The sequence below is a fragment of the Monopterus albus genome, unplaced genomic scaffold (genome assembly GCF_001952655.1).
Source record: "Monopterus albus unplaced genomic scaffold, M_albus_1.0 scaffold10.1, whole genome shotgun sequence".
NCBI classification, from domain to species: domain Eukaryota; kingdom Metazoa; phylum Chordata; class Actinopteri; order Synbranchiformes; family Synbranchidae; genus Monopterus; species Monopterus albus.
In genome coordinates, this window is record NW_018127890.1 from 1,667,649 (window position 1) to 1,691,646 (window position 23,998).

The 23,998-nt window shown below is 41.5% G+C and overlaps 3 protein-coding genes across 4 annotated transcripts in view; 1 reads left to right on the plus strand and 2 right to left on the minus strand.

Annotated features, from left to right (window-relative positions):
- lpin1a (lipin 1a) overlaps nt 1–6,569 on the plus strand; it is a 28,874-nt gene extending 22,305 nt beyond the window's left edge. The window contains exons 25-29 of the transcript XR_002274150.1: nt 4,120–4,229; nt 4,414–4,515; nt 5,486–5,542; nt 5,835–5,994; nt 6,243–6,569. The gene's annotated coding sequence lies outside the window, so the exon portion shown is untranslated. The remainder of the gene's footprint in view (nt 1–4,119; nt 4,230–4,413; nt 4,516–5,485; nt 5,543–5,834; nt 5,995–6,242) is intronic.
- A 75-nt stretch (nt 6,570–6,644) lies between these two features.
- On the minus strand, nt 6,645–12,500 carry LOC109954473 (uncharacterized). 2 transcript variants are annotated; one of them, XM_020589819.1, is made up of 3 exons: nt 11,959–12,500; nt 11,298–11,437; nt 6,645–10,870 (listed from the first exon to the last, which is right to left on the minus strand). In XM_020589819.1, exons 1-3 carry the CDS (start codon nt 11,962–11,964, stop codon nt 8,089–8,091), a joined length of 2,928 nt encoding a protein of 975 aa, XP_020445475.1. In that variant the 5' UTR covers nt 11,965–12,500; the 3' UTR covers nt 6,645–8,088. The 2 variants fall into 2 exon arrangements, with proteins under 2 accessions (XP_020445475.1, XP_020445474.1); XM_020589818.1 differs by lacking the exon at nt 11,959–12,500 and having other exon boundaries at nt 11,298–11,754.
- Nucleotides 12,501–15,571: 3,071 nt separating this feature from the next.
- Nucleotides 15,572–23,214, minus strand: ddias (DNA damage-induced apoptosis suppressor). The gene is made up of 5 exons (XM_020589888.1): nt 21,926–23,214; nt 21,598–21,759; nt 21,026–21,134; nt 20,101–20,378; nt 15,572–19,611 (listed from the first exon to the last, which is right to left on the minus strand). Exons 1-5 carry the CDS (start codon nt 22,045–22,047, stop codon nt 17,277–17,279), a joined length of 3,006 nt encoding a protein of 1,001 aa, XP_020445544.1. The 5' UTR covers nt 22,048–23,214; the 3' UTR covers nt 15,572–17,276.
- Between the last annotated feature and the right edge of the window lie 784 nt (nt 23,215–23,998).

Here is a 23,998-nt window from a genome sequence, read left to right on the forward strand (position 1 = left end):
TCTCTGCTGTGCCTTCTTAACTAGCTCCTTAGTGTTTGCTGTCCAGGTAATGTCCTCCTTTATATAGACTCCCAGACACCTGAAGACTGTCACCCTCTCCACATAGTCCCCATTTATGAGCAGGGGCTGGATAGCTGTTTTATTCTTCCTGAAGTCTATAATCAGTTCCTTGGTCTTGGTGGTATTAAGAGCCAGGTTGTTATCTTTGCACCATTTGAATAGCTGCTGTACCTCATCCTGGTAGGCCGACTCATCCCCCTCAGAGATTAGCCCTATCACTGTCGTGTCATCAGTAAACTTGATGATGGTGTTGCTAGAGTGGGTAGGATTACAGTCATGTGTGTACAGGATGTAGAGTAGGGGACTCAGTACACAACCCTGGGGGGATCCCGTATTGAGGTTAAGAGCTGAGGAGGTATGTGGGCCTACTCTGACTTTCTGGGTTCGGTCTGAGAGGAAATCCTTAACCCAGAGGCATGTAGAGTGGGGTAGGCCAAGGTCTACTAGTTTGGCCACCAATCTATGGGAAAGCATGGAGTTGAAAGCAGAGCTAAAATCTACGAAGAGTAGTCTTGCATAGCTACCCTGCTGCTCCAGGTGAGTCAGAGTAGTATGAAGAGCAATGACCACAGCATCCTCCGTAGACCTATTTGCTCTATAGGCAAACTGATGAGTGTCCAATGTTGGTGGTAAGGGATTAAAAACCCCTTTCAGCACCAAATTATTAGCTGTAATCACTCTCTGACAGGGAGAAAACTGGATCATACTGGCCCTTTAGAGGTATATAAACTGGTACAAAAGCAGTGGATTGTTAACGGTCTTTAAAATATAACCCATAAGAGTGAAATAAGGGTTATCTGAGGCAAAAAATAAACAAACAGGTGGTCTAATCACTTTACAGAATGTCAGTCAATAATACACAATTAAATGTGCCAAAGAATGAGAGAGCATCCATATGGAAGCTCGGTATATCAGTTAAAGGGGGGTGTCCGGCCATGCCGTCATAAACCTTCAGAACCCCATAATAAGTAACACCATTTTCTAGACCTAACCTACCCTTACATGCCTGTCCTCACCCAAGCAAAGAGCAGATATGTGGCGTGACACATATCATCTACTGTATTTTCTCAGGTTAAGCAGTAGCTGGCCCAGCTGGCTTGTAGCGACAGTCACCTCTGAGAGCTGCGTCCGCTCAGTTGTCCAACCACTGACACTGTTCCACCAAGACGACTATTAACAATTCCAGTGAGTCTGTAACTATAATAACACCAACAGCAGTACAAGTTCTGTGTGGGTGTAGGAGTGAAGGCAGGTCTACAGGGTCACCAGCTGGGTGCCCGCTCACTAACTGGAGTTTCATTGAGTTGGGCCCACAGCACCGAGAAGGCTCAAGAGGAGAATTCTGTGAAGAATGGTCACACTGTACTAGCATTTTAGAGTTAGAGAAACTGGTACTAAGATACTAGAGCGCTGATAATTAAAATATGCCTCATAAGGGTGAAACAATGACAATGTGAGGCCAAAGATATTAGTTGTAATCACGTTTTGGCAAGAAGAAGAATGCATTTCACTGGTTATACTGGATCCTTAGAGGCACTTAAACTGGTAGAAAGGCCTAAAAGGTGTATAGTCTACAACACAAAGACAGAATAAATAGAATGATTGCAGCCTTGATCTTCTTTATAGGGTATGTATAGCCCACCAGTAATGTCTAGTTACTGGGTGGCTGTGGCTCAGGAGGTAGAGTAGGCCATCTATAGGTAAATCTAATAAATTGTTTTAATCATAAATAGGTACAGCTCTGCAGTGGAAGCAAAATGTCGACATCTGTCACAGGCAACTGTTGCCTATAACTGCTTAACTCTAAACACAGCCTACAGACTACATCCAACACTTAGCACCGACGAATGCCTGATTGCATTACTACGAATTGAATCGAAGGTTCAAGTTTTACAAAGACCCACCTCCGTACAGTCCCTGTTTAACACAACACTCAACAATGCACCTCTGTGTTAAACACAAGCAACTCAGCTGGTTGGATTCAGATTTGAGGTTCACAAACCAGCCTACAGTAACACACCTCTGAACATTAAACTGGACACAGTTACGCCTCGGCCAGAAGGTGCACACAAGCACCAAGCAACACACAGGTCACATTTCAGCCTCACAAACCTATGCTACCAACACATCGGCTACAAATCAACATTATTCCATTCCTAAACCTAAAGTAATATCAATAAAAAAAATATATAAAATCACTGTAAGGAGTCAAAATGTGTACCCGAACTGTCAAATGCATTAAATTCATGACAGACAATACAGGTGTAACCCTTCCTGCTTTCAGCCTCCAGGACCGTAGTCGAGTGGCGCAGGGGAGGCTGATGTCTGCTCCAGGGCCAAGGCTGCAGTCCGCCTCGGGGTTATCTCCCTTCACCGTGATCTGTAGCAGCGAGCAAGAACACTCGGGCAACTTCCTTGGAAACCGAACTTTTATTGTCACTTTCCTTCAACATGAACAATGTCGCCCACATCGGTTGAATTTCACTGTCCCCTCTTTCACACTCCGTTCACACTCTCCCCAACCCGCTCATACTGACCTCTCGTCTACTACGCCCATACGTCACACGCTCTCCCTCGACCACACCTCCAGCCACACACACACACACCATACGTACAGACTGCTCACCGGTTATTCACACATGTTCTACGCCATTCACGTAACACTACCCCCACTCTGGATGGCAATAACATGTTAATTCCACTCCAGCATATTACCACACCCAAATTATGTTAAGCAGATGCACAATCCTCGTTTGTTCAGTCCAGATAAGAGGATCCAGGCTGCCATTACTGTAAAAGTCCATCAGGTTATACCCCAGTAGTAAACACATAGCAGTACTAGTATGCTAGAGGTGACTAAACAAAACCCTGAGAAATGCATTAATAGCACCCATCACACAGGGTGTAACTTAATCTGAGCTGTATTATAAGGCAATATGAGCTTAACTAAAACCACCAAACATCATCAAAGTTTCTTTCATAAACAATAAACACAGAGTAGGCAAGATACAGGTTTGAACATATAAGAACACACACACACACACACACACACACACACACACACACACACACCATACGTACAGACTGCTCACCGGTTATTCACACATGTTCTACGCCATTCACGTAACACAGGAAAGGATCATTCACTTACCACAGGACATCTTCATAAACAATGCCGCTGTTGGCAAATAGCTTTAGGTGCATTACCGCCACCTATAGACTGAAGTATGGATCAGAACGGCCTACTACTACTATTTTAGATATTAAATTACCTCACTCGGTTCACATTATATTGTTTTGCTCAGTCCTGCACTCTAAAAACTTAAGGAGTGCTCAGTATCCTATATCCCCTGGGCTTTTTTTTACACCTCCATTAAACTATAATTCATTCCACCGCTTTCTATGGCTATCCTACAGGTAGCTACAGCACACCCAAGCCCCTCCCCAGTGCCACCTATAAATAAAAATCTGAATAAAATAGATTACATCAAAGTCCTAATTGAGTTAGGGTTCATAAATAGTTTTGCTGGGCCCAATGAGAGGTTAGGGAATTTCCAGTGCTTCCTATTCCTGAAAAAACATTTTCAAGAAATTTTAGGAATCACTGCACTTGCATCTACATTTCAGGATTCATGTATCAGTGCCCACACAGTAGTAAGTCTCTGCTTATGCTTTAGTAAATAAGTGTGGTCAGATATAATAAAACTAAATGTACCTTGTTAAAAATTATGTCCAAAAAATAAACTTCATTAAATGTAAAATAGATGTGATTTTCCTTTAATTTATCCAAAACACCCATAAAACATCTCCTCATGTAGGGCAAAACATTGTTCACTGCAGCCTAAAGCTGCTGAAACTGTAGATAGCTTGTGAATTATGTGACAGGAATCATTTCCAGGATTTGACAAGAGGCAGAATAAGAACCAAGATGCCTATCAGACTCAGCAAAATCAAACCAACACCTAATCTGTTCTTTTCAAAATGGGTGCAGCAAATACAAGTAAGTGCCAACATATGAATGTTTTCTCTTTATTCCTGTCCTGTGTGTTTATCCACAAGATGTCTGCTGAGCTCCTCTCCGCAAGTGGACCAGAAGGGAATAATACAAGTCTTCAAGGGGCAGCAAACCATTACATCGCTTCATTAAGGGGCAACCCAAGACTGTTGGTGTGAGCCACACACACACACACACATTCGAATCCCTGTTTATCAAATACTTATTGCTTTTGAAATACTGTTCACAGTTCACAGATTTGATAACTGCATAGCATAACGTAAAGATTCAGTTGTTGCAGAAAATAAAAATGTAAAGAAAACAAAATCAAGTCATACTAGACTTTGATTTTCTCTTAGATCACTGTGCTGGTCTTGGGTGTCTCCTTCTTCACCATTTCCATTGGGACCGCGGGCTCCAGAAAGATTAATTACACCTTCCTAGGTGTGCTAGGAGCAAAGGTTAGCAGCATGACACAACAATTATTATTCATCAGTGGATGATAGTGGCTAATGGACTATTCATTTTCTAAGCAGCCCATTTAAAGCTGGCTAGACAAATAACCAAAACCCAATGTAATCTGAACTGATTTCTGTAGTTAATCACCAAAAATTTATTTTTACTAAATGTAGTCTAAAGGCTCTTTCATATTGTACGCAAACTACATAGTCCAAAATTTTGGAACACAACGCAAGCGCAAGTGTTATTTCTTGTGTTTTGGATAAAGGCACATATGCAAATACTGCACTTTCACTCTACACTGAAGTCTTTGTTTAGAGAAGAAGAACTTGTTCCGATGTCAATAAACCATAAAATGGCAATGGCGCACAATGAGGAGCACTTTTGGCCAGTTGTACCATCTTCACCTTTTTTTTTTTCTTTTGATGGTGGCAATTTAGCAGCAGCACTGCACCGCCTTTGGAAGCTTATTTTCTGTGGGTACATCCCAAGTCTCTTATGTCAAAGTTCCTCGCTCAGCTGAAATGATTTCCAGGTTGAGTTATGACCAAGGACATCCTGCTCTGAGGAGCCAGGACCAAGGATCAAGGTGACTGCCTAGAGGAGAAGTTTTTTTTTATGGACCGACGCACCTTTATCAGAAATCAGTTTATTATCAGACGCCTCAGATAAAGGATTAGAGGAAAGGATGTCTCATGGCTGTTTAAACGTATCCTCAATTACTCTCTCCTTGCAGTTTTCTCTTGCATCTTATGTGGGTCGGACTTGGCAACAAAAAAAAACAGAAGTGAGCAAAAAAGTGGATCCAATTACGGGAACTGGGATTTACCCAATGTACAAAAAACATTTGCTTCACCTATGCGTTTACCACTGCATCTATATGGCTTGTGTACAGTATAAAATAGGCCTCACGAGGTTCGAAAACATATGAGGAATGAATAATAAAGCAGTTTTTCCCTCTTCATCCTGTAGTTCATCGCATGTGGGATTATGTATATCAGGACGGAGTACCACACAACCAAGAAAACAGTAAGCACTGTTGTAATATTCTGAAACAATCCTGGCAAGTTTTGCGAGGACTGTGTTATCAGAGTTATGCAGATAAATGTTTATTAAAGATAATAATCCATTTAAAGAATAACTATAATATTTCTGACGTTTTTCAATTATAAATTTCAATTACTTGGTTATAAACTCTTAAAATTACATCTGCTAGGATGCATAAATTCCATTATTATTTAGATGTTAATCAATCCCCCTTTTTATTAACTGATTGAACATAAACTATTAGTGGTGTCTGTCTCTCTCTGTTTACATGCAGGTCACTATATCATTGGCTCTTACTTGGGGTATGTTGGGCTGTCTTGTTAGTCCTGCCCAGCACAATAGTTAACCATGACTACTACATCCACCAAACTGACTTTCATGAAGGCAGTAATTCAACAGACCTTGATGATGCATCATCCTTTCTACACTATCAGGTGGTTAATACTTTTATTAACAATTGCTGTTCTTGTTGGTAGTGGTCCATTATATTCTTGATCAACAATCCAAAGCAGTATGGCTAAATTACATGATACTAATAAGTAAATGCCAGATTTTAAAAATGACATTGGGGAGGGGTATAATATACCAGTCTATATGCAAGGCCGGATTAACACAAGGGTTAACCTGGGCTGAAGCCAAGGCCCCCAAATTTTTTGTCTGAGATGTGTTTGTGTTTGTCCAGGTCATGGCCGTGGAAGTGATCTTCCTGTTCTATGCAGTTGCTGGAGGGATTATTTTCATTGTAATGTCAACTTTTGCCGGTGCTGCCCTACGTTCCACAAAGAGCCAGGTAAAACAAACAGAGCTGAGAGCTGTGCACGTCCCTCTCACTAAAGCCCCTTTTCCACTGCCTGGTACTGGCTCAACTCAACTCTACTCGGTTTTGGTACCAGGTGCTTGGTTTTCCAACTTATTTTAAGAATAAGTGTTCTTTGTTACTACGTACCTATGTGTGCATGCGCAGCGCGGAGTGGCAGAAAGTTACAGCAGCTGTGTCCTCGTTGTGTTCTTTTCCGTGTTTTTATGAAGTTCTGTTCTTATGTGTCTGTCCTTATGGTGTTATGTTGGTTGTTCTCTATTGCTGCTGTAACACGGAAATTTCCCCACTGTGGGATCAATAAAGTACCTACTCTATTCTATTCTATTCTGAACTTTCCCCACCATATACACATTCAACTGCTACTTTCAACATGTTTGCACTAATCCCCCACAGGACAAAGTTTTCTGACATATAGGCCGGTTTCAATTTGTAAAGACAATAAAACAGTAGTCAAGGGCAAGGCTTATGAGGACAGCAGAAACAAGTTGAAGACAATACTGGCTATTTATGGCTATCTATTAACTAGAACTAAAAATTCTAAAAAGGGGAAAAAAGAACAAGCAATTGTGCCACTTATTAGACAAAGCCAGTGAAACAAATCGAAGCACCACAAAATGTGCAGCCACAAACACAAGTCTGTAGGTCATCATCAATCTTTATTGCCACAAACCCGATTGAGAGCTCTCATTTACAACAGTGCACTGAATAAAGACATTATTAAAAGCACTAAAATTTAAGTTCACACAAAAACAGATATAACACAAAGAAAGTCTATAGGTGAGTGAACTCAGAGTACACTGACCAGACTTGTGGATGAAGGCTACCACAAGCTGCTGTAGTAGAAACAAAAAGATACATAATTAAAATACTATGAAACTAAGTCCTAAAAACACTAATACAATCAAAATATAACAATAAACCAGTAATAAAGTAAACAGCAGTCAGTACTTTACCTGTAAACATACACAGCACTGTTTAGTTAAGATACCCTGCACCAGGACATAAAACTGCCCAAATTCTTGTCATCTAAGATTTATGGGAGACCTACTTAAAGCAAACACCTCGGGGCATTTATACCCCTATTTTTTTTTGCCAACGCTAAAATTACACACGGTATAATAAAAATACAAAAATTTGGCTTAACAAAACCACTATTCAAGACAAGCTGTTTAATTTAAAACCAGCACACCAACAACTGTCAGTCCAAAGTATTGAGGAAGCCAACACCTGTCTCCCTTTGGCCTAATTATCAGTTGTAGCCTCTCTGCAGACAGTTAAGAGATTAGTTGAAACTCATTATGTGAAGCTGAGAGGAGCTGCAGATCCAGGTGAGAATCCTCTGCAGGTTCATCACTATGAACGACCCCTTTGTCAATTGATACATTGTTAATATGAAAATACCACTTATAGTTGCTGCGATCATTCATTTGGTCTCCACTAACTCCAAAGACAATTAGCTCTTTAGCTACTAAATGCGCCACACAAGCTAGCTGCTAACTAGGAAGGTAGTGTATGGTTGTTTTTAGAGCTTTCTTAGCTGAAAACAGAGGTCAAACGTCAGTGTTATGGACTATAAAACTGAGCTGAAAAATGATTCAAAGCTCCACAAGTCAGGCGATCATTTTCTGTGGGGTCATCGCTTTAGCTGAACCCACTGTGTTCTATTCTTAACATAAAAACACTGACTATAACTGCTTTCAATATTTTTTTAGTTAATATATGGCTTGTGAAAGTCATTCCCCAGGGTACAACGCTGGTGAACACGCATGTGCTCTGTGACACGGTACTGGCGGGAAAATGTCATGGGGCAACGAGGGCAGGGAAAGGGCCGTACGCCAAGGTGGCTCCGCACATGTCTATTCAGAGAGCCTCGCTGGCTGAAGGAACGTTCACACAGAGAACACTGGAAAGGCTGGTGAACAGGAGATGACAGATGAGCTGATATATTCGTTGGCATGCTGGCTGAAAGAGTAGAAGGTATGCAAACAGACAAGGGAGATGACATGGTGGATTGTAAAGAACCTGGTATAGAAAGAAGTGTACATGCTGTCAAGGCACTAGCCTGGTTCTCATCCTCTTGGTAGCTAGAAACCTCCAAAACCCCCGTTTTATTTATAGTCTCAGCTCCCAGATTGCTTTGGTCTTTACCACGTAATTTCCTTTCTTCAACATTTGTTTCTCTAACCCAAGATTCAGTCTCAGCAACACTCTTGGCTCCGAATGTTGTTTCAGCTCTAGTTTTTCTCTTGTCAACTGCTGCTACAGATGTTTCTGCATTCCTTTCCTTGCTGTTATTATTCCTGATCCCAGTCCCAAATGTGTCATTTTTGTTGAACACAACCGCTTTTTCTTCTTGGTCAGATCTATGTTTGTAGGACATAAGTAACTCTACAGGTTTGGTGCTGATGTCCAGCAGCAGAACCTGGTCTGTACCGGTGGCAAAGTGCTGCCTCAGAGGACTGTGACCTGGACTGGCAAAGGTACCAGCCTCCTCCTCATCACTGGACTGATCTCCATGATCAGGGCAGCTAGCGTGGGAGCGTTTGTGATCAGAATGTCCACGTGATAAGTGTGTGTCCTCCTGGTGTAGGCAGTGATAATGGAGATGTCCACGGTATGACTGCCCCACAGCACTACACATGGGATCCAATATGTTGCTGTCTGCAGGAATTGTAAACTTGAAGTGTGGCACTGTGGTCTCAGTGTCGGTGCAGCGTTCGGAGAAACCCTCAGTGACATTATCCAAACTTGATTCTGGTGTGTTGGAGAGAAACGGACAAACATCAGCACCATGTCTTCTGCCTTCCGTAGCTGTGTCTCTGTTGCCTGAGTCCCAATGAGACTGACTAGATGCAGCATCTTTTGTGCTTGTCTCAGCTCTATGCAGTTTTGGGTACCAATCTGTCTTAGGTCCATAAAGGCTACAGTGGCTGTTCTGTCCATCAATTTGAGCTGGACACTTGCTAGAGTAACTGTGCTCCTCTTTTGCTTGTCCCTCGGGACACAGATCTTCACAGGGAGAGTCACTTCTTGTGTCCGAGTCCTCTGCAGGAAGTGGACCTACAGTTCTCAGATCTTGTGCATGCTCCTCTGCTACAGCCGATGCTGAGACATCTTGACAGTCAGAACAATCCAGTCGCTGACGTTTGGAGGGCAAATCATCACAGCTGAAGTCAGTTTTTAATCTTCTGATGAAACCGCTGCAAACTGAATAACCTCTAAAATTTTTTGTGTGATTCTTGTCCTGAAATGAATCACATGGAGGTTGGTGCTCATTATGATCTGCAGCGCGGGCTATTCCATTGCCAGTACGCTCATCATTCACCTTTACCAAGTGATCTGAACTGCTGCTGTTGTAGTCTTGTTTCAACATGCCAGACTGATCTGTATTGGATTTGTAATGTAAATCATGTCTTGCACATTGATTTGACCTGTTCTTATAATCCCGCCTCGGTGTTCCAGTGTGCTCTTTATTGTTCCTGTAATCCAGATTCTCTACCCTGGGATGGTTTTTCTGTGTGGTGGTACTACTGTCAACAACACTCTCATTGTCTGCACTTGTTGATTGTGAGACAGGGGGTCTGCTGGAGTTGATAGAGGCCTGGGATACTGACTGGTAAGCAGGCATTGTAGATTCTTCGGCCAGCTGGATCAAAGCTGATCTTCGGCTGTGACAGATGACAGGCACTGCCCCACAGCATGGATGTGCTGATGAGGAAGAGGATAAGGAGGAGCTCCTCCTGTCCTCAACTGTCCTCATTAGCTCCACCTGTCTGCTCTTCTGCCAAGTCTCTGTGTTTACAGTGCCAGCTGAATGAAACTGATCCCTTTGCAGCTCTTTGACCACTGTGGACATGCTGTGCACTTCAGTGGTGCTAAGGATATTTTGAATCAAACTATGAGGTGTCAGATGAGTTACTTGTCTGCAGTTATCACCACCTTCAGGTGTATTACAACAGGTACTTCGAGTGCTTGCATCTTTTCTACTACAGCAGTCTGCACCATTTATACTGCTAGCTCCACATGCATCTGTTTCTTCTTCTTTAATGTGGGGGTCTGTACTGGCTGAATCCATCTGTGGTTCACCATATGTTTCTACAATGGCAGAATATTGTCTCTTCGGTGATTTTGCAGTACTTTGCACAGTGCAAGTATCTGTACCTTCAAGTTTTCTAAAGTCAGTGATAATGTCTTCATATGGCTGATTTTCAGTTCCAGTAGAAGCATTTGTTTTATCTGCATCACTCACCTCAGTTTGCTGCCAAGTGCACAGAGCCTCCTGCAGCTCATGCATTTGCAAGTAGCAGGCAGCAGTGAGCAGACTGTGATATTGTTGCTGGCTACAAGCATTTGGCAAAGTCCCTTTATAAATGTAGTCCAGAAGAAGTGCCAGCACAGAGCCAGATAAACATGGAGCCTGCAGTTCCACCAGGACACCAGCAGAGGAGAGCATAGATGCCAGCACTGGACTGGAAGCTGCCAGGACACACCTGAGAGAGCACAGAGCAACTAGGGATATGATGCTGCATAAAACCATGACCATGATGTAAAACACACAGGACATTCAAACATTTTGCCAGTATGTACAAGTTGGGGTGTTTGTTGGTGTATGATATGGAGTATTTGCACTCCAAGGCTCCCATGTAGCATATATTCTCTCTTGCATTATATTGTGTTCTTGTTGTATTTTTATTTGCTCCCTTCACTTGCTCCTTTAAAGTGCCTTAGATTTGTGATTTTACTGCCTATTTAGATTTATGTTATGGCTCATCTACCTGATATTTCACTTGTATTGTGTGGCATTCATGTGGATGGCAAAGTAAGAATTTCATTGTACAGGAAAACATGTTTCATAACTGTGCATATGACAAATAAACACTTTGACTTGACTTTGAAAAACTATCTGATGTCACTCACTTGTGTGCATGGTAGAGCTGCCCCGGGGTCTGGCTCTGTCTGACCACACAGTCACAGAACTGAGCTTGTTCTCGCTGGAGGTTCAGGCTTGTCAACAGTGATGCAATGTGGCTACTAACTTCCTGGACACAAGGTGCCACCTGAAGAGAACAGAGCTCAGTCATAAGTAGATATTAAACAGAAATAAGCCTCATTCCAATAGTATGTCTGTTTTAGTGCTTGCACTGGGGGCTTTGCCATCTCTTATCTGAACATGCACCATGGGTTTCCACTTTAAAAAGGTGTTTAGACCTTGCAAAGCAATGTATGCCACTACTGATGAAAACTTTATACACTTGTTTTTGCTAAGTGAGCATAACTGGCCTACACCTTCTGTCAGTTTTCATCCAGGACTCTACAAACACAAAAAGTCTTCTCTACTGTATGTCTTATACTGCACAAATGCTTGCAAGTTACCTGTTTTATATAACTACCTCATAGCCTATGCATATCAAAAAGACAATAAATCTATATAATTTCAGCATGCCTAATTATTAATAAATATTTCAGCAAAATATAAAGTCTGGACCCCAATGATGAGCAAACTCTTACTTGATTTATTTTAAAGTCATATTACTGTTGACAGCTTGAACATGTAAATTAGGTAGAAATATTCTCTTACCTCCATTTTTCACTGGAAGAGGAGCAACAATTACCCCACTCTCCTGTGGTGTGCAGGGTCCTATCAGGACTCGCTTGAAGTTGAATGGACAAAAGAGCCTCCTTCAAGCTACTATCTACAGCCTCTGTCTCATTCGGAAAACAATCACACGCTTTTCATATTGGGAGCATAGTGTGACGCAGAGAGACATGCTTATGAGGAGCCTTGCGTCTAACGTCACCGTCTCCATGGCCTGTTATGGAGGGGCGCTGGGACCAGCCCACAGAGAACCAAAAGGAGACCACAGAACTGTAGCAAACAGATCCAGTGTTTCTATTCACATCACAGCATGATAGCAAGGAGGTGTTTTTTTAATACTCAAATATGGAGTACTAAGCATCAACATTAAAAAAAACTATATGGAATCATATGTAGAATAATAACATTTTCTGAAGGAGAACCCACTGTCAACAGTATTCGACTGCACTGTTCGAGTTACACACAAGCCATTGCAGATACACTGTGGAAGAAATCTGTGATGTATCCACAGTGGCTTCAGAAAGTATTCAAACCAATCACATTTAATTTTAAATGGATAAAACTGCAATTTTTGACCATCGATCTACACTCAGTAACTCATTGTGACAAAGTGAAAAACATGTTTAGCTTTTTTTTACTGCAAAACTATTGGAAAAACAAAAACTGAAATATCTCCTTTACAAAAGTATTTAACCTTTGCCGTGACATCCTGTTGGCTTGAGAACTAGAACCTGACTGGAGTCCACCTGTGGCAAACTGACTGGACATAGTTTAGAAAGGCACATACATGTGCATATAAGCTCTCAAACTTCACAAAAAGCAAAAAAACAAGCCATGAAGCCCAAGAACTCTGTAGACCTCTGTGATAAAACTGTGGTGAGACATAAATCGGTCTGAGTGTAGATGATGAAACTGCTTTTTTGTTCATCGGTTTGGACAAAAAGGCTATTTCATCAATTAACAGTTAAATTTAAAACACAAAGTCTGCACACAGTGGGCCTGAACACTTTCTATTAGCTTTAATTCTACACAGGGAAGCATCTCTGGTGCCAGGACTATGAACTGCCCACCGGCTCGATGCTTTGTTGACAACTCCATACTAAGCAATTTCTCCACCCTTTCACCACGTGCTTGTCACGCCTCTTAAGTTCCACAGTACTCTAATGTTACAGCCACCTCTCCAGCCTGGAAACTGTGTAATGGAAATACTCCTGCAACATGTACCATTACATAGTGAACTCTTACAATCAGTCTTGTGGGACAAACAAATCACTACACAAATCATTTTCACACCAAATAAAACATATCTAAATCAATAAATCATACAAATGCACAGTATGCTTGTAAAAAATATACAATTTTTCCAAAATATTTATATAAAATATACAAAAAAAAACGACTATTTTGGGTGTGCTAATTATTGAAATATACTGACAGAATAAACTGAGGAGCAATTTACTGTCTGTTAAATAAATTAATCTGACAAACTCAATCATATCAAATTGTAATACTTTATACAGAAATAAGTTGAACAGATAGTACTTTTTGCATTAGTATGAAGCAAAAATTAGAATTTGTCTCATCTAAAAATATTTGAGTGTTGCATGTACCAGAATGCAGTATTAATTCATATAAAATCAACAAAATAGAGCAATCTGGACATCTGATAAACCATATTCCTGTCTCTCCCCAAGCCGATTGTCACTTTCCACACTGTGACTGTCTAATAAAGGTAATTAACTTCAGCATCATCATAATAAAAGAAATGTTACCATTTAAGCACTAATGACCTACAAAGCACCACACATACTGTATGCTAAGTATACAACTGCTTTGAGTGTTTCCATTCATTGGGAGCTTGGTGACAAATAAAAGGGTAAACTAGCATACAGTGGCCAACAGAGCCTCATCAGGGCCATGTCTCCAGAGCTTTGTCAGGTCTCCTCTGTCGGAGGGAGGAAACCTCCTCCTTCCAAACCAGATCCCCTCACTGTGTCCAACCCACTGTGTCGTCCTCATGAAGCCATTCAGTGACCTAGAGCTGCAGCCATGAGTCAGTTCACTGGTAGAAGATTAACTGGCAGCTATTTAGAAGCAACAGTCACCGACATGTTCTGGTTCCACCTTCTTTAATGTGAGGAGCTGATGCTTTTCTTTGTCAGACCTGAGAATCAGCTGAGTCTCTGTGGATCTGTGTGGACATGTGGAGACGCCACCTTTGGCTCTGGAGGGTCACAGTAGGACTTTTCCCCAGTGTCTGATGTTCAGTGGGAAAAAACTAGATAAACTGTCAACAAGTAATCTGCAGAGCAATCAGTGAGCCCTGCATTTTAAAAAATTTCCACTCATTTTAGAATTTTTCATTGAATGTAAGACCATTTGTATATCATGCACCGTGCCGGTTACATGCAGAGAGAGGGTCTCACTTGGCAGAGACACACCTAAACACACAGCTGCAAGGTTTGGAAACACATTACGTTCTGAGACTAAATTCAAGAAGCAGACAATAAATTAAAGTGCACGAAACTGACACTGATGGTTATATTTATATTGTTTTATTACTGAAGCACCTGAAGCCAAAATTCTCTGGCGCACATACACTCAAACTAACGAAACACCATACCAGGCAGCTGAATGCCAGTGTGGCACAGCAGTAAAACATCAACTACAGGGACACATCACAGAGAATGGGTTTTAGACTACTCCCATAGCTAACGTTCTGTACTATCTTCTAGCAAGGTACAGGGCCTTCTTTATTTACACACACTAGCTGCCAACACACAGCATGTTTCTGCCAGCAGAAGAAACAAGAGAACACACCACACACTGCAGACATGTTACTTATCTTGTACAAATGCATCTCATTCTTTTCTTTACAGCTTTCCTCGAATCACTTTAAAGATGGGCGTCCTTCACAGCTGGAACATTCAGACCCCAGCACCTCCTGCACGTTTGTGTCCTAGATTTAATTTGAAATGGATAAAAATGCCGTTTCTGCTCATTGTGCGACACTCAAACCTTCATGATGTTGCCAAAACATTTTACTCTGAACTACAAATGTTCTGAAAGGGGAACATCAGAGTTCTTAAAACTCATCCTCTGGAAACCATGGATGTCTATACCAAAGTATGTGCCAAACCATCATGAGGATAAGGATAATTACCTTTATTGGCCAAGTATGTTACACACAAGGAATTTGTTTCCGGTACAGAACCGAAGGCAAGATATGTCAGTGGATAAATCAAATTTCTGATGGTAGTGTTTGATAAAAAGTCAGGAGAACACCAATCATTAATACACATACAGGTGACAAATTAAAGGAAAAACCTGAAGAAATGACTGGAGAAACAAATGACGATGCTGGCATGGCTTGGGTCCCCTTGTACCCTCGAGGGAAGGGTCACTGCAGATCAATGCAAAGCTGTTGTGAGTGATTCTATAATGAAACCTTTCCATGCTGATGGGAGTAGTCTCCTCCAGAACAAGTGTCCCCATCCACAGGGCATAAGGGGTCACCAACTGGTCTGATGAGGATGGCCATGATGTGAATCACATGCTGTGGCCTTCCCAGTCACCAGGTCTCAGCCCAGTTGAACAGCTATGGGAGATGTTGGAGTGACGTGTTAGACAGTGTCTCCACCACCGTCATCAAAAACACCACATGAGGGAACAACTGTTATCAGTGTTAATCAGTGTTAATCCCTCCAGGAGAGTTCAGAGACCTGGAGAGTCGATGCCAAGGTGAAGCTGTTCTGGTGGCACGTGGTGGCCCAGCACCTCACTGGGACGCTTTATGTTGGATTGTCATTTTGTTTGTTGCCTGTTTGTACATCCTCTGGGATCATGAACATGTGTGCAAAATTTCACAAAAATCCACCTTACAGTCCTTTAGATATTTTGAGGGATGGACCAACTGACTGACTGACTTCACTGTGCCTAGAACGTGCCAAAAAGAGCTTTTAGGCACAGTAGTTTTCATGTGTTCCTCAGTGTTAGTGGTCTGATACTAAAAATGGAACATGTCACTTCAAGTAAATAAGACGATCTAAATAATATACTGTAACATCTACACAGACCTCACATACTCTACAAGCTCCAGCTGGTTACATCCCGTCCCAGTTCCATTTTTACACAGAACCATCACCTTCATCACGCTCTCTCTTTCTCTCTCTCCTTTACTCAGAGATCCAGAACATTGTAGTCATGATATTTTCAGGCTGCTATTCTTAGCTGTTTGGCATAGTACTGTCCACATACTCCTCTGCATTATCACTCCTGCAAACACATACACACAGTGTCAGCAGACCAGCAGGCCAGACCTCTGCTGCCAGGAGTGGTCAGCGTGATTCAAACTAGACTGGAGAGCATTCAAAAGATGACAGGGGTTGCTGGCCCTGGAGGTATAATGCATATCATATTTAGAAATTAAAATGTCCCCGGCTGAATTCCAGCTGGAGACCTTTGTTCCAAATCACACTCCTATTATCTATTATCAAATCGGATAAAGAAAAATAAGTCTGTGCTGATAATTTTATATTTAAATTCTAATGGTCTTTAGGCGTAGCAGCACTAAATTCATCAGATAAACACCTAATCATACACATTATCATTTAACTGTCACTCTATAAAACCAAGAGAGTACAGGGTTGCCCCCTATGACAGTGAGGATACAGCAGCAGAGAGGTGCTGGTTACTAATGGGCACATCCTGCACAGGTATAGCTCGAACACCTCAGACAAGGTAAAAATTACACACCTGAATGTCCAAAAGCTCATCTGGTGCAGGTTTTAGTAACCGAGATGTTTCCAAGAAAATCAACAACAGTTTAAAACTGAAACATCTGCAGGATATTCTTCCTTTCAAAATAAATCTCTAAAGGTATGTGAACATTCAGTTGTGATTGCTGAATATCATTCCAAAATCATGGGCCTTAATTAGAAGTTGCTCCACCGCAGCATCATTCTTATGCAAAGGCTTTCATGTACATGCAGTTGAACCTGGGTCTTGAGATAATGAGTATAAAACAATCTATTGCAAATGTTTAGAAATGAGCCCTCTGATTAGAGGAGGTGTCTAATTATACACAGTGACAGATGTATAGGAGATGCTTCTGCAGAGCCTTTCAACAGCCTCTCTTCTGTCTTTAGTGTTTAATATATGTGCTCTTTTCTTAGACCCTTCTGCACAGAGCTGGGGGAGTGGTGCCTGCACTACTACATTTTAGCAGGTCTATCATTACTTGGGTTTCCTGATATAGATTTAAAAAACAAACTGTAAGCACTGGATCAATTAGTAAATTGTCAGAACGAGTCAGAGAACAGATCTCTAGACCAATCAAATGCCTGGTTCTCATCATAAAGCAGAAAACCATCAGATCTATCCTGACTGCCCTCACCAACCATCTCACTGTCATAATGTCCTGTTTGTGCTAGACCTCCCTGTGCTGATGTGACAGTTGGATGCAGCAGCGTTCTTTTACAGCTAACTCCATCTCCCTGTTGTCCCTCCCAAGTAGGATCCAAATCAGTGCGGCTATGATCGGTCTGCCTTCTTGTTCTGAGCTTCACACTTGGTCGTGTTTTGGCAACAGGAGTAGGAGGAACTTCACTGTCCACACTCACATAACAAACACTGGAGTCACCTTTGTGGGTGGCCCTCACTGCTGGCCCCAGGCTTACAGCCTCTCTGTGGACCTTCAGGTGCTGCTGAGCCAGCAGACGATGCTGATACTTTTCTGGTTTCCAGAACCTCCCGCTTGGGGTAAATCTGCGGCAGCGTCTGCTGGATGTCCTCGAGGAGGAGTAAGAGGAGGGAGGTGACCGTGACACAACAGCTAATTTTACACTGGGTGTGGACTGAGAGGGAGGGATGAAACCACACTCTTCTATGACTGGTGGAATCAAACTGTTTCTGTTAATGAATCTACTGCTTCTCTGATTCTGTGTGTGTGGTGTTGAATTTGGGACATTCACCTTGTTACTCCTCAGGGGCTGTTTATCTGTGTTGGAAAGCAGTGGCCAAGCTTCTGCGGTCATCTTGGCAGTTTCTGTATACATCTCTGTGAGTGAGCTACTGAACAGGTCTGCTGAACAATCGTAGGTGTCCCCTTCAAGCTGCTCCTCCTTATCTTCAAAAGACTGACAACGAGCTTCCTCGTCATCCTGATGACACTCGTGGCAACAAATGCTTCTGGACTGACTCTTGTTTACACATCCGACAACACAAGTTGATTCAGTTGATCGGTTTTTGTCTTCTGGTTGGATTTCCAGGTTGTTTCTTACTGTTTCTTTCTGATTGTGCACATTGAGATGTTTCTGTGTTTCACTAACACCGTCAAAGTCTTTTTCTTCCTTGCACAAAAACTCTGTAAATCTGAGGCAGCGTCTGCTGCTCATATCCAGGTCAGGCAGATTTCCAGTGAAAGCACAAAACTCTTGACTGTAAGGTTGTGAACCTAGTCCACCTGATGTCGGGGGGAACCTTGGGGAGGAGTATGAGGAGGCACGTGACCCTGACACAACAGCTAATTTTACACTGGGTGTGGACTGAGAGGGAGGGATGAAACCACACTCTTCTATGACTGGGGGAGTCAAACTGTCTCTGTTGATGCATTTATTCCTTCTCAGTTTCTCTGTGTGTGGCACTGAATGTGGGATGCCGCCTTTTTCACCGGATTGTCTTTCCTGTTTGTGTGGACTAGGAACCTGTGGCCAAGCTGCTGCAGTTGTCCTGATAGTTTCTGCGTGAGTGTTGAGCATCTCTGTGTTTATATTGATTGTGGGTGAGCTACTGAATAGGTCTGCCGAACAGTCATAAGTGTCCCCTTCATGCTCATTATCTTCGTCTTCCTCAGCATCCTGATTACACTCATGGGAACAAATGATTGTGGCTTCACTCTTGTTTACGCATCCAGCAGGATTCTTACAGACCTGGTTAGATAAATCACATCTGTCACTTCCATTATTTGGTGCATTAGTGATATCCATTAATATCCGGGACCAACTTTCTGTCGTCTGTGTGTTACTTTGACAAACACAAGTTGATTCTGTTGATAAGTTCTTTTCTTGTAATCTGATTTCCAGGTTGTTTCTTGCTGTTTCTTTCTGATTTAGCAAATTTAAATGCGGCTCAGTTTCAATAACACTGTCAAAATCTTTCTCTTTGCACAAAAATTCAGTAAGACTCTCAGAGAAAGGCACGTCATCCCAAGCCAAGGAGTTTGGCCCAAATGCTCTGGTAAGTTGCCAGGGAGAAACCCCCTTTGTCTTGAAGCTGAGTGATAAATCATTTTTGTGGACAGGCTGTAAGGGACTGCACCAAGAGTTCAGGGTGGGGGTGCCTGCAACAGCCTTCTCAATAGATGAGGATGAGTTTTGGTCAAAGGACAGGTTATAATAAGAACAGTGCTCTAAAGAAAGAAAAGGTGACAGTAGTCTCGCTTCGGTGACTTTACTGCTTTCCAGGTTGGCCCTCTGAGCGTGAGCTGGCGTTTTGTAGTTGTCTGCCTGTCTGTTATTTTCATCTCCACTGACCTGGGCACTGCAGCCTTCCTCCTGCTCCGCTGATGAATCAACTAGTCCAAGTGACTGTTGCCATGGAGGGGTGGGAGTAAGGGTGCAGTCTTGGTGCTGTGACCTAGGATGTAGGTGGAAAAAAATAGATGTAATGTCTAAAGACAAAGCCAATCTTGTTTTTATCATCTGTAGGAATAAGATTCAAAAAGGGTTTCAGGAGACTGTTACAGAACACCAGCGTGATTTGCACTGGGCTGTGAGGCAGCCTCTTGTTTTAATGCCTTTTTGATATAACTACACAAATAAGAGACCATGAAAAGTATTTTTTACAATTTCAGTGCATTGAAAACATTTTCTCACATTTAATTTGTATGTTCCTTCTTTCCAAAGAACACTTGAAAATGAAGAAACACTTTTGAGACACACTTACAATCTAACTAGTCAAAGTAGTGAGACTGTAAGAATTGTAATTGTAATTTTAATTTCAGATCAAGTCAGTCTCACTAACTCCCAGTCATTTCTGCCCCCTACAGACTGTGGCCTTGATATAAAAAGCTGAAAAAGATTAGACAGAACGCCACAGTTAACAGTAGCTCCTTAACTTCATTACCTTTGCAGTGACTGTGGAAGACGACCTAGTGCAGAAAGTGTGGTGATACTGAAGCTGCTGGCTGGAGAATGATGAGGAATCTGCAGCAGGGTTGTTGCTACCTGTCCGGAGGCAGCTTTCTGAAGAAGGGCCTGATAATAACTGACCACTGTGCAGCCTCCCAGGCCTGGGGCTTTGGGGAGAATCATCTGACTGGCAATAAACTGGACTGTGCCTTTACTGCTGGAGCCATTCACACCACGTCCCCCTAACCAGTGTCCACATTCTGTTCCAGTTACCTACAGGACACAAACAAGACCAGAGATGGCTGAGATCAAGCAGCATAAAAATTGATGGACACATTTTGGTAATGTTGATCAAATTAAAGCTCAGACAATTAGCTGATTTATTCATCAGCACAAAATTAACTGGCAGCGCTTTAAGTTTAATGTTTAATCATTTTCAAGCAAAAATTCCAAACATTTGCTTTTTCTTGTCTTACATTTTAAAAATCTCATTAATAATGAAAATAATCAGTCACTGCCCTTGTTCAAATCCTGATCCACAGTATTATCAATTATAAATAATCAGATTCACCACTGTCCAGGTCGGTGGGGGTTCACAACTTGCAGGTTTGCGGGTTTTTGCATAACATTCATCACTTTTCATCTAACATGTGAGTTGGTAATTAGCAGTACTTGTTTAATAATACTGGATTTACCAAGGAAGATGAGTTAAAGCATACTATGGAAAACATTGGGATCTAACTGGCTATTGGGAAAATGTGCAAAAGGTAAGAGTGATCTCAGATCACCTATCTACTTGTGTTTGACTGACACCTATGTGTAGACAACAGCTGCGATGCCAGGCTCTTTGGTCAAACGCTGGCAAACATTCCATGCATAAGCTGTGAGCCATGATATCTAACACCCAATTGCAGCTGTACCTTGATGCCAAAGATGAAATGTCTGCCAATGAAACAATCCTTGACAGCCTTGACCAACAACGTGGATCTGATTGCTGCTCCAACTGGTTCATCCGAGCTGTTCACCAACCTACAAGATTTCAGAAACAACAAAAATGTGTGCTCTATGAGCAAAACAGCGTTTCCCACTGTGTTTCCTAAAAGAGATGGATCCCTCAGATGAAACATCTACTGTAGTAGGCTAACACCGTAAAAAATGCTAATATACTTTTGTGAAACAAAACATTAATCTTCATGTACAAAAGAACTGAGATGGAGGTCACAATCAGAAACAGGTTTATCTGCAAGTTTTCAAACACATAGAATTTGTTTCGGTAATGCAGTACAAACATACCAATGATAATAAATATACAACTAAGCATAACATTTTTACATTAAACCCACAGTATAATAAATACATACATATGTACAAAACTGAGGTAGTGTAAATGTGCAAAGTGTGCAACAAGTTGCACATTATGTGAGTGCATGTAAGTCTTGGGAATCAATTACAGTAATGTGGAGCTGTGCTAAAGATGGTTTTCTCCACTCACCTCTGTATTCCACTTGCATGGATGCCAAAGAATGGGTTCAAGCATGTTCCAAAGACTGTTACTCCAAATATGCATGGGTCCCGGGCCACCCTCAGTGAGAGCCGATATCTGTAATCGACCTGTTCCCTCACACAGCTGTATCCACACCTGGAGCATCTGAATCTGTGGAGTTAGAAGCTCATTCAGATACAGGCTTTAGATAGTTTCCCCTAAAGAAGATAATAAGCTGCTGGTAGAATTATCATTTTTAGTTAACTCGAACAAGTTAACACATTATTTAGTCACAGCAAAGTTTCGAAAGTGAGTCTGTTTGGTTGTTTGTTTTTACCTTGTTGTGTCCTGTTGTTCAGCATCGATCTTGGAGAAGCAGCACTTACAGCACGGATAAAACACACAGGCATCTTGCAGCGACAACACAACACACTGCACCAGAGCCCGTCTAGTAGACATTTAGTCTGCACATATTCAGAGGCACACACTCGGACCCAGCTAGCATGCTAACCTGGCTTAACCGAAACCTCTCGAAAACAGCATAGTTCTCATAGTAACTTAATTGTATCCGCAGCAACTTCAGTACCAACAAACATTAATAAAGACAGACTCAAATGTGGTTAAAAGATCTAAACGCGCACACCAGTTAGGTAATATTAAATACACATTAATTCTTAGTTTTAAATCTTTTACTACTGCACACACTTCTTCTTCGTTTCTTTTTCTTTTTTTTCTTTTCTTTTTTTTTTTTTTTTGAATTAGACAGTTGGCGAGTCAGCTTGTGCGCTCATTACCGCCACCTACTGGACAGGATGTGGATCGGTAGATTGGCAGTTAAAAAATCCAACTTCGCTTCCCCCCCCCCATTTTAAAACATATTTTTACTGCAATTTACACAATTAGTCAAATTTTAGGGTCATTTATATGTTTCCATTTGTTAAGAGTAATTCAACACCAGAAGACATTTGTGGCATTCAAATGGAATCAAATATTGTTGGGATAGACAGCACTGTCACTGACATTCCCACAGATGTGCTGCACTTATAGGTAGATTTGCTTCTACTCTTCACCTGGAGGGTCACTGTGCTGCCATTCCATCATCTGAAGCCATCCATCTTGCTCTTAAAGACTGAAAAGGTCTGACTTCCTTTGTTAATGGCCTTCTTACAAATAATGCTTCAAAAGATGCAGTATGATCTCTGCCAGGATGCTGCAGTATAATAAATAATATTGAAATATTATATAACTGACATTTTTGTCAGGGACACAAAACAAACTCACTGTCTAATCACAGTCTTCAATATCAAGTATCTTCACTGTCTGTACTTGTCAGTGGTATTATACAAAATATCATTTTTCACCTACCAACAGCAAAATGTCCTGCAGCAGAATTTAGTTTTTATTTCTGCCAATTTCCTGTTGTTTCATCTCAGTAATATATTAGACTGTTAACCTGTTAACCAGAAGATTTCACAAAATAAAATTAACAGATGTAGTGTCTGAGCATGCATGAGAGTTGCTCTTAAAACGGACTAACTATTGGCTGTAAGTAGGATAAATGTGTCTTATTGCTCAAACTCAGCCAAGACCTTTTTTTTTTTTACTTTTTTACATTACGAAAGAGCTCTGCAGTGTCTTTCTTAAAATTTTGATAAATATGGACATGGATTCTGTCCAAACAGGTGACTGCAGATTTCAGATCTCAACACAATGATCAGGAAAGTTGAACACACTTTATTACAATGTAAGCAAGTATGACATAAGACCACCTTCACCTAGTGACATGATATCATCTGCAGTGAAAGATGAGTGCAACCACAGACCCACAGATGGTTTGTGTCATCTACTGTAAAACAGCTGGAAGGTGTTTGTTTACCACAGAGGGGCTCTGGTCAGCACCCCCTTCCATCCGTGAGAATCTGCAACCTGCAACAGAGCAGGGCAGCGTGTGCAGACATGAAACTGAAAAATAATGACATGCAGTAAGAAACACAAAGACTGCAGAAACAATACACACTTGGAGAATATATGAAAACATTCCCTGGAAGTGTTTCTGAGACCGCTGCCAAAAAAATATTCAGTTAAAAAAAGGTTTGCAAATTCAATCAAACACTGAAAGTGCCATTTGACGCCAGTGTTAAAGGTACATTTCTAACCAAGGTTGCTGCTGTGTGGCTGGAAAGTATGCTTGTTAGTCAGTTACATAATAGATTCACTGAACAGATACAGGAAGCCTCACAAAAGCCTTGAACTTTGAAATAACTGAAATGCCAAATAATAAGTGCATCCTTGTAAACTGCAGAAAATGGATTCCATATTAGATTTTCACTTTCAGATGTCACTAATTCAGCATCTTGTTGCTATTGTATGGAGGATCAAGCTACAGCAATCTGAGCTGAAGCTGGATGCT

Bases quoted from the DNA above. Each gene is read 5' to 3' on its own strand.
- LOC109954473 (XM_020589818.1), bottom strand. From the start codon at position 11,461: ATGACTGAGCTCTGTTCTCTTCAGGTGGCACCTTGTGTCCAGGAAGTT. The intron at 10,871-11,297 runs GTGAGTGACATC...GTGCTCTCTCAG, and splicing joins CAGCTCTACCATGCACACAA to GTGTGTCCTGGCAGCTTCCA.
- ddias (XM_020589888.1), bottom strand. From the start codon at position 22,047: ATGTCTACTAGACGGGCTCTGGTGCAGTGTGTTGTGTTGTCGCTGCAA. The intron at 21,760-21,925 runs GTAAAAACAAAC...CTAACTCCACAG, and splicing joins GAACAACAGGACACAACAAG to ATTCAGATGCTCCAGGTGTG. The intron at 21,135-21,597 runs GTGAGTGGAGAA...GAAATCTTGTAG, and splicing joins CATGCAAGTGGAATACAGAG to GTTGGTGAACAGCTCGGATG.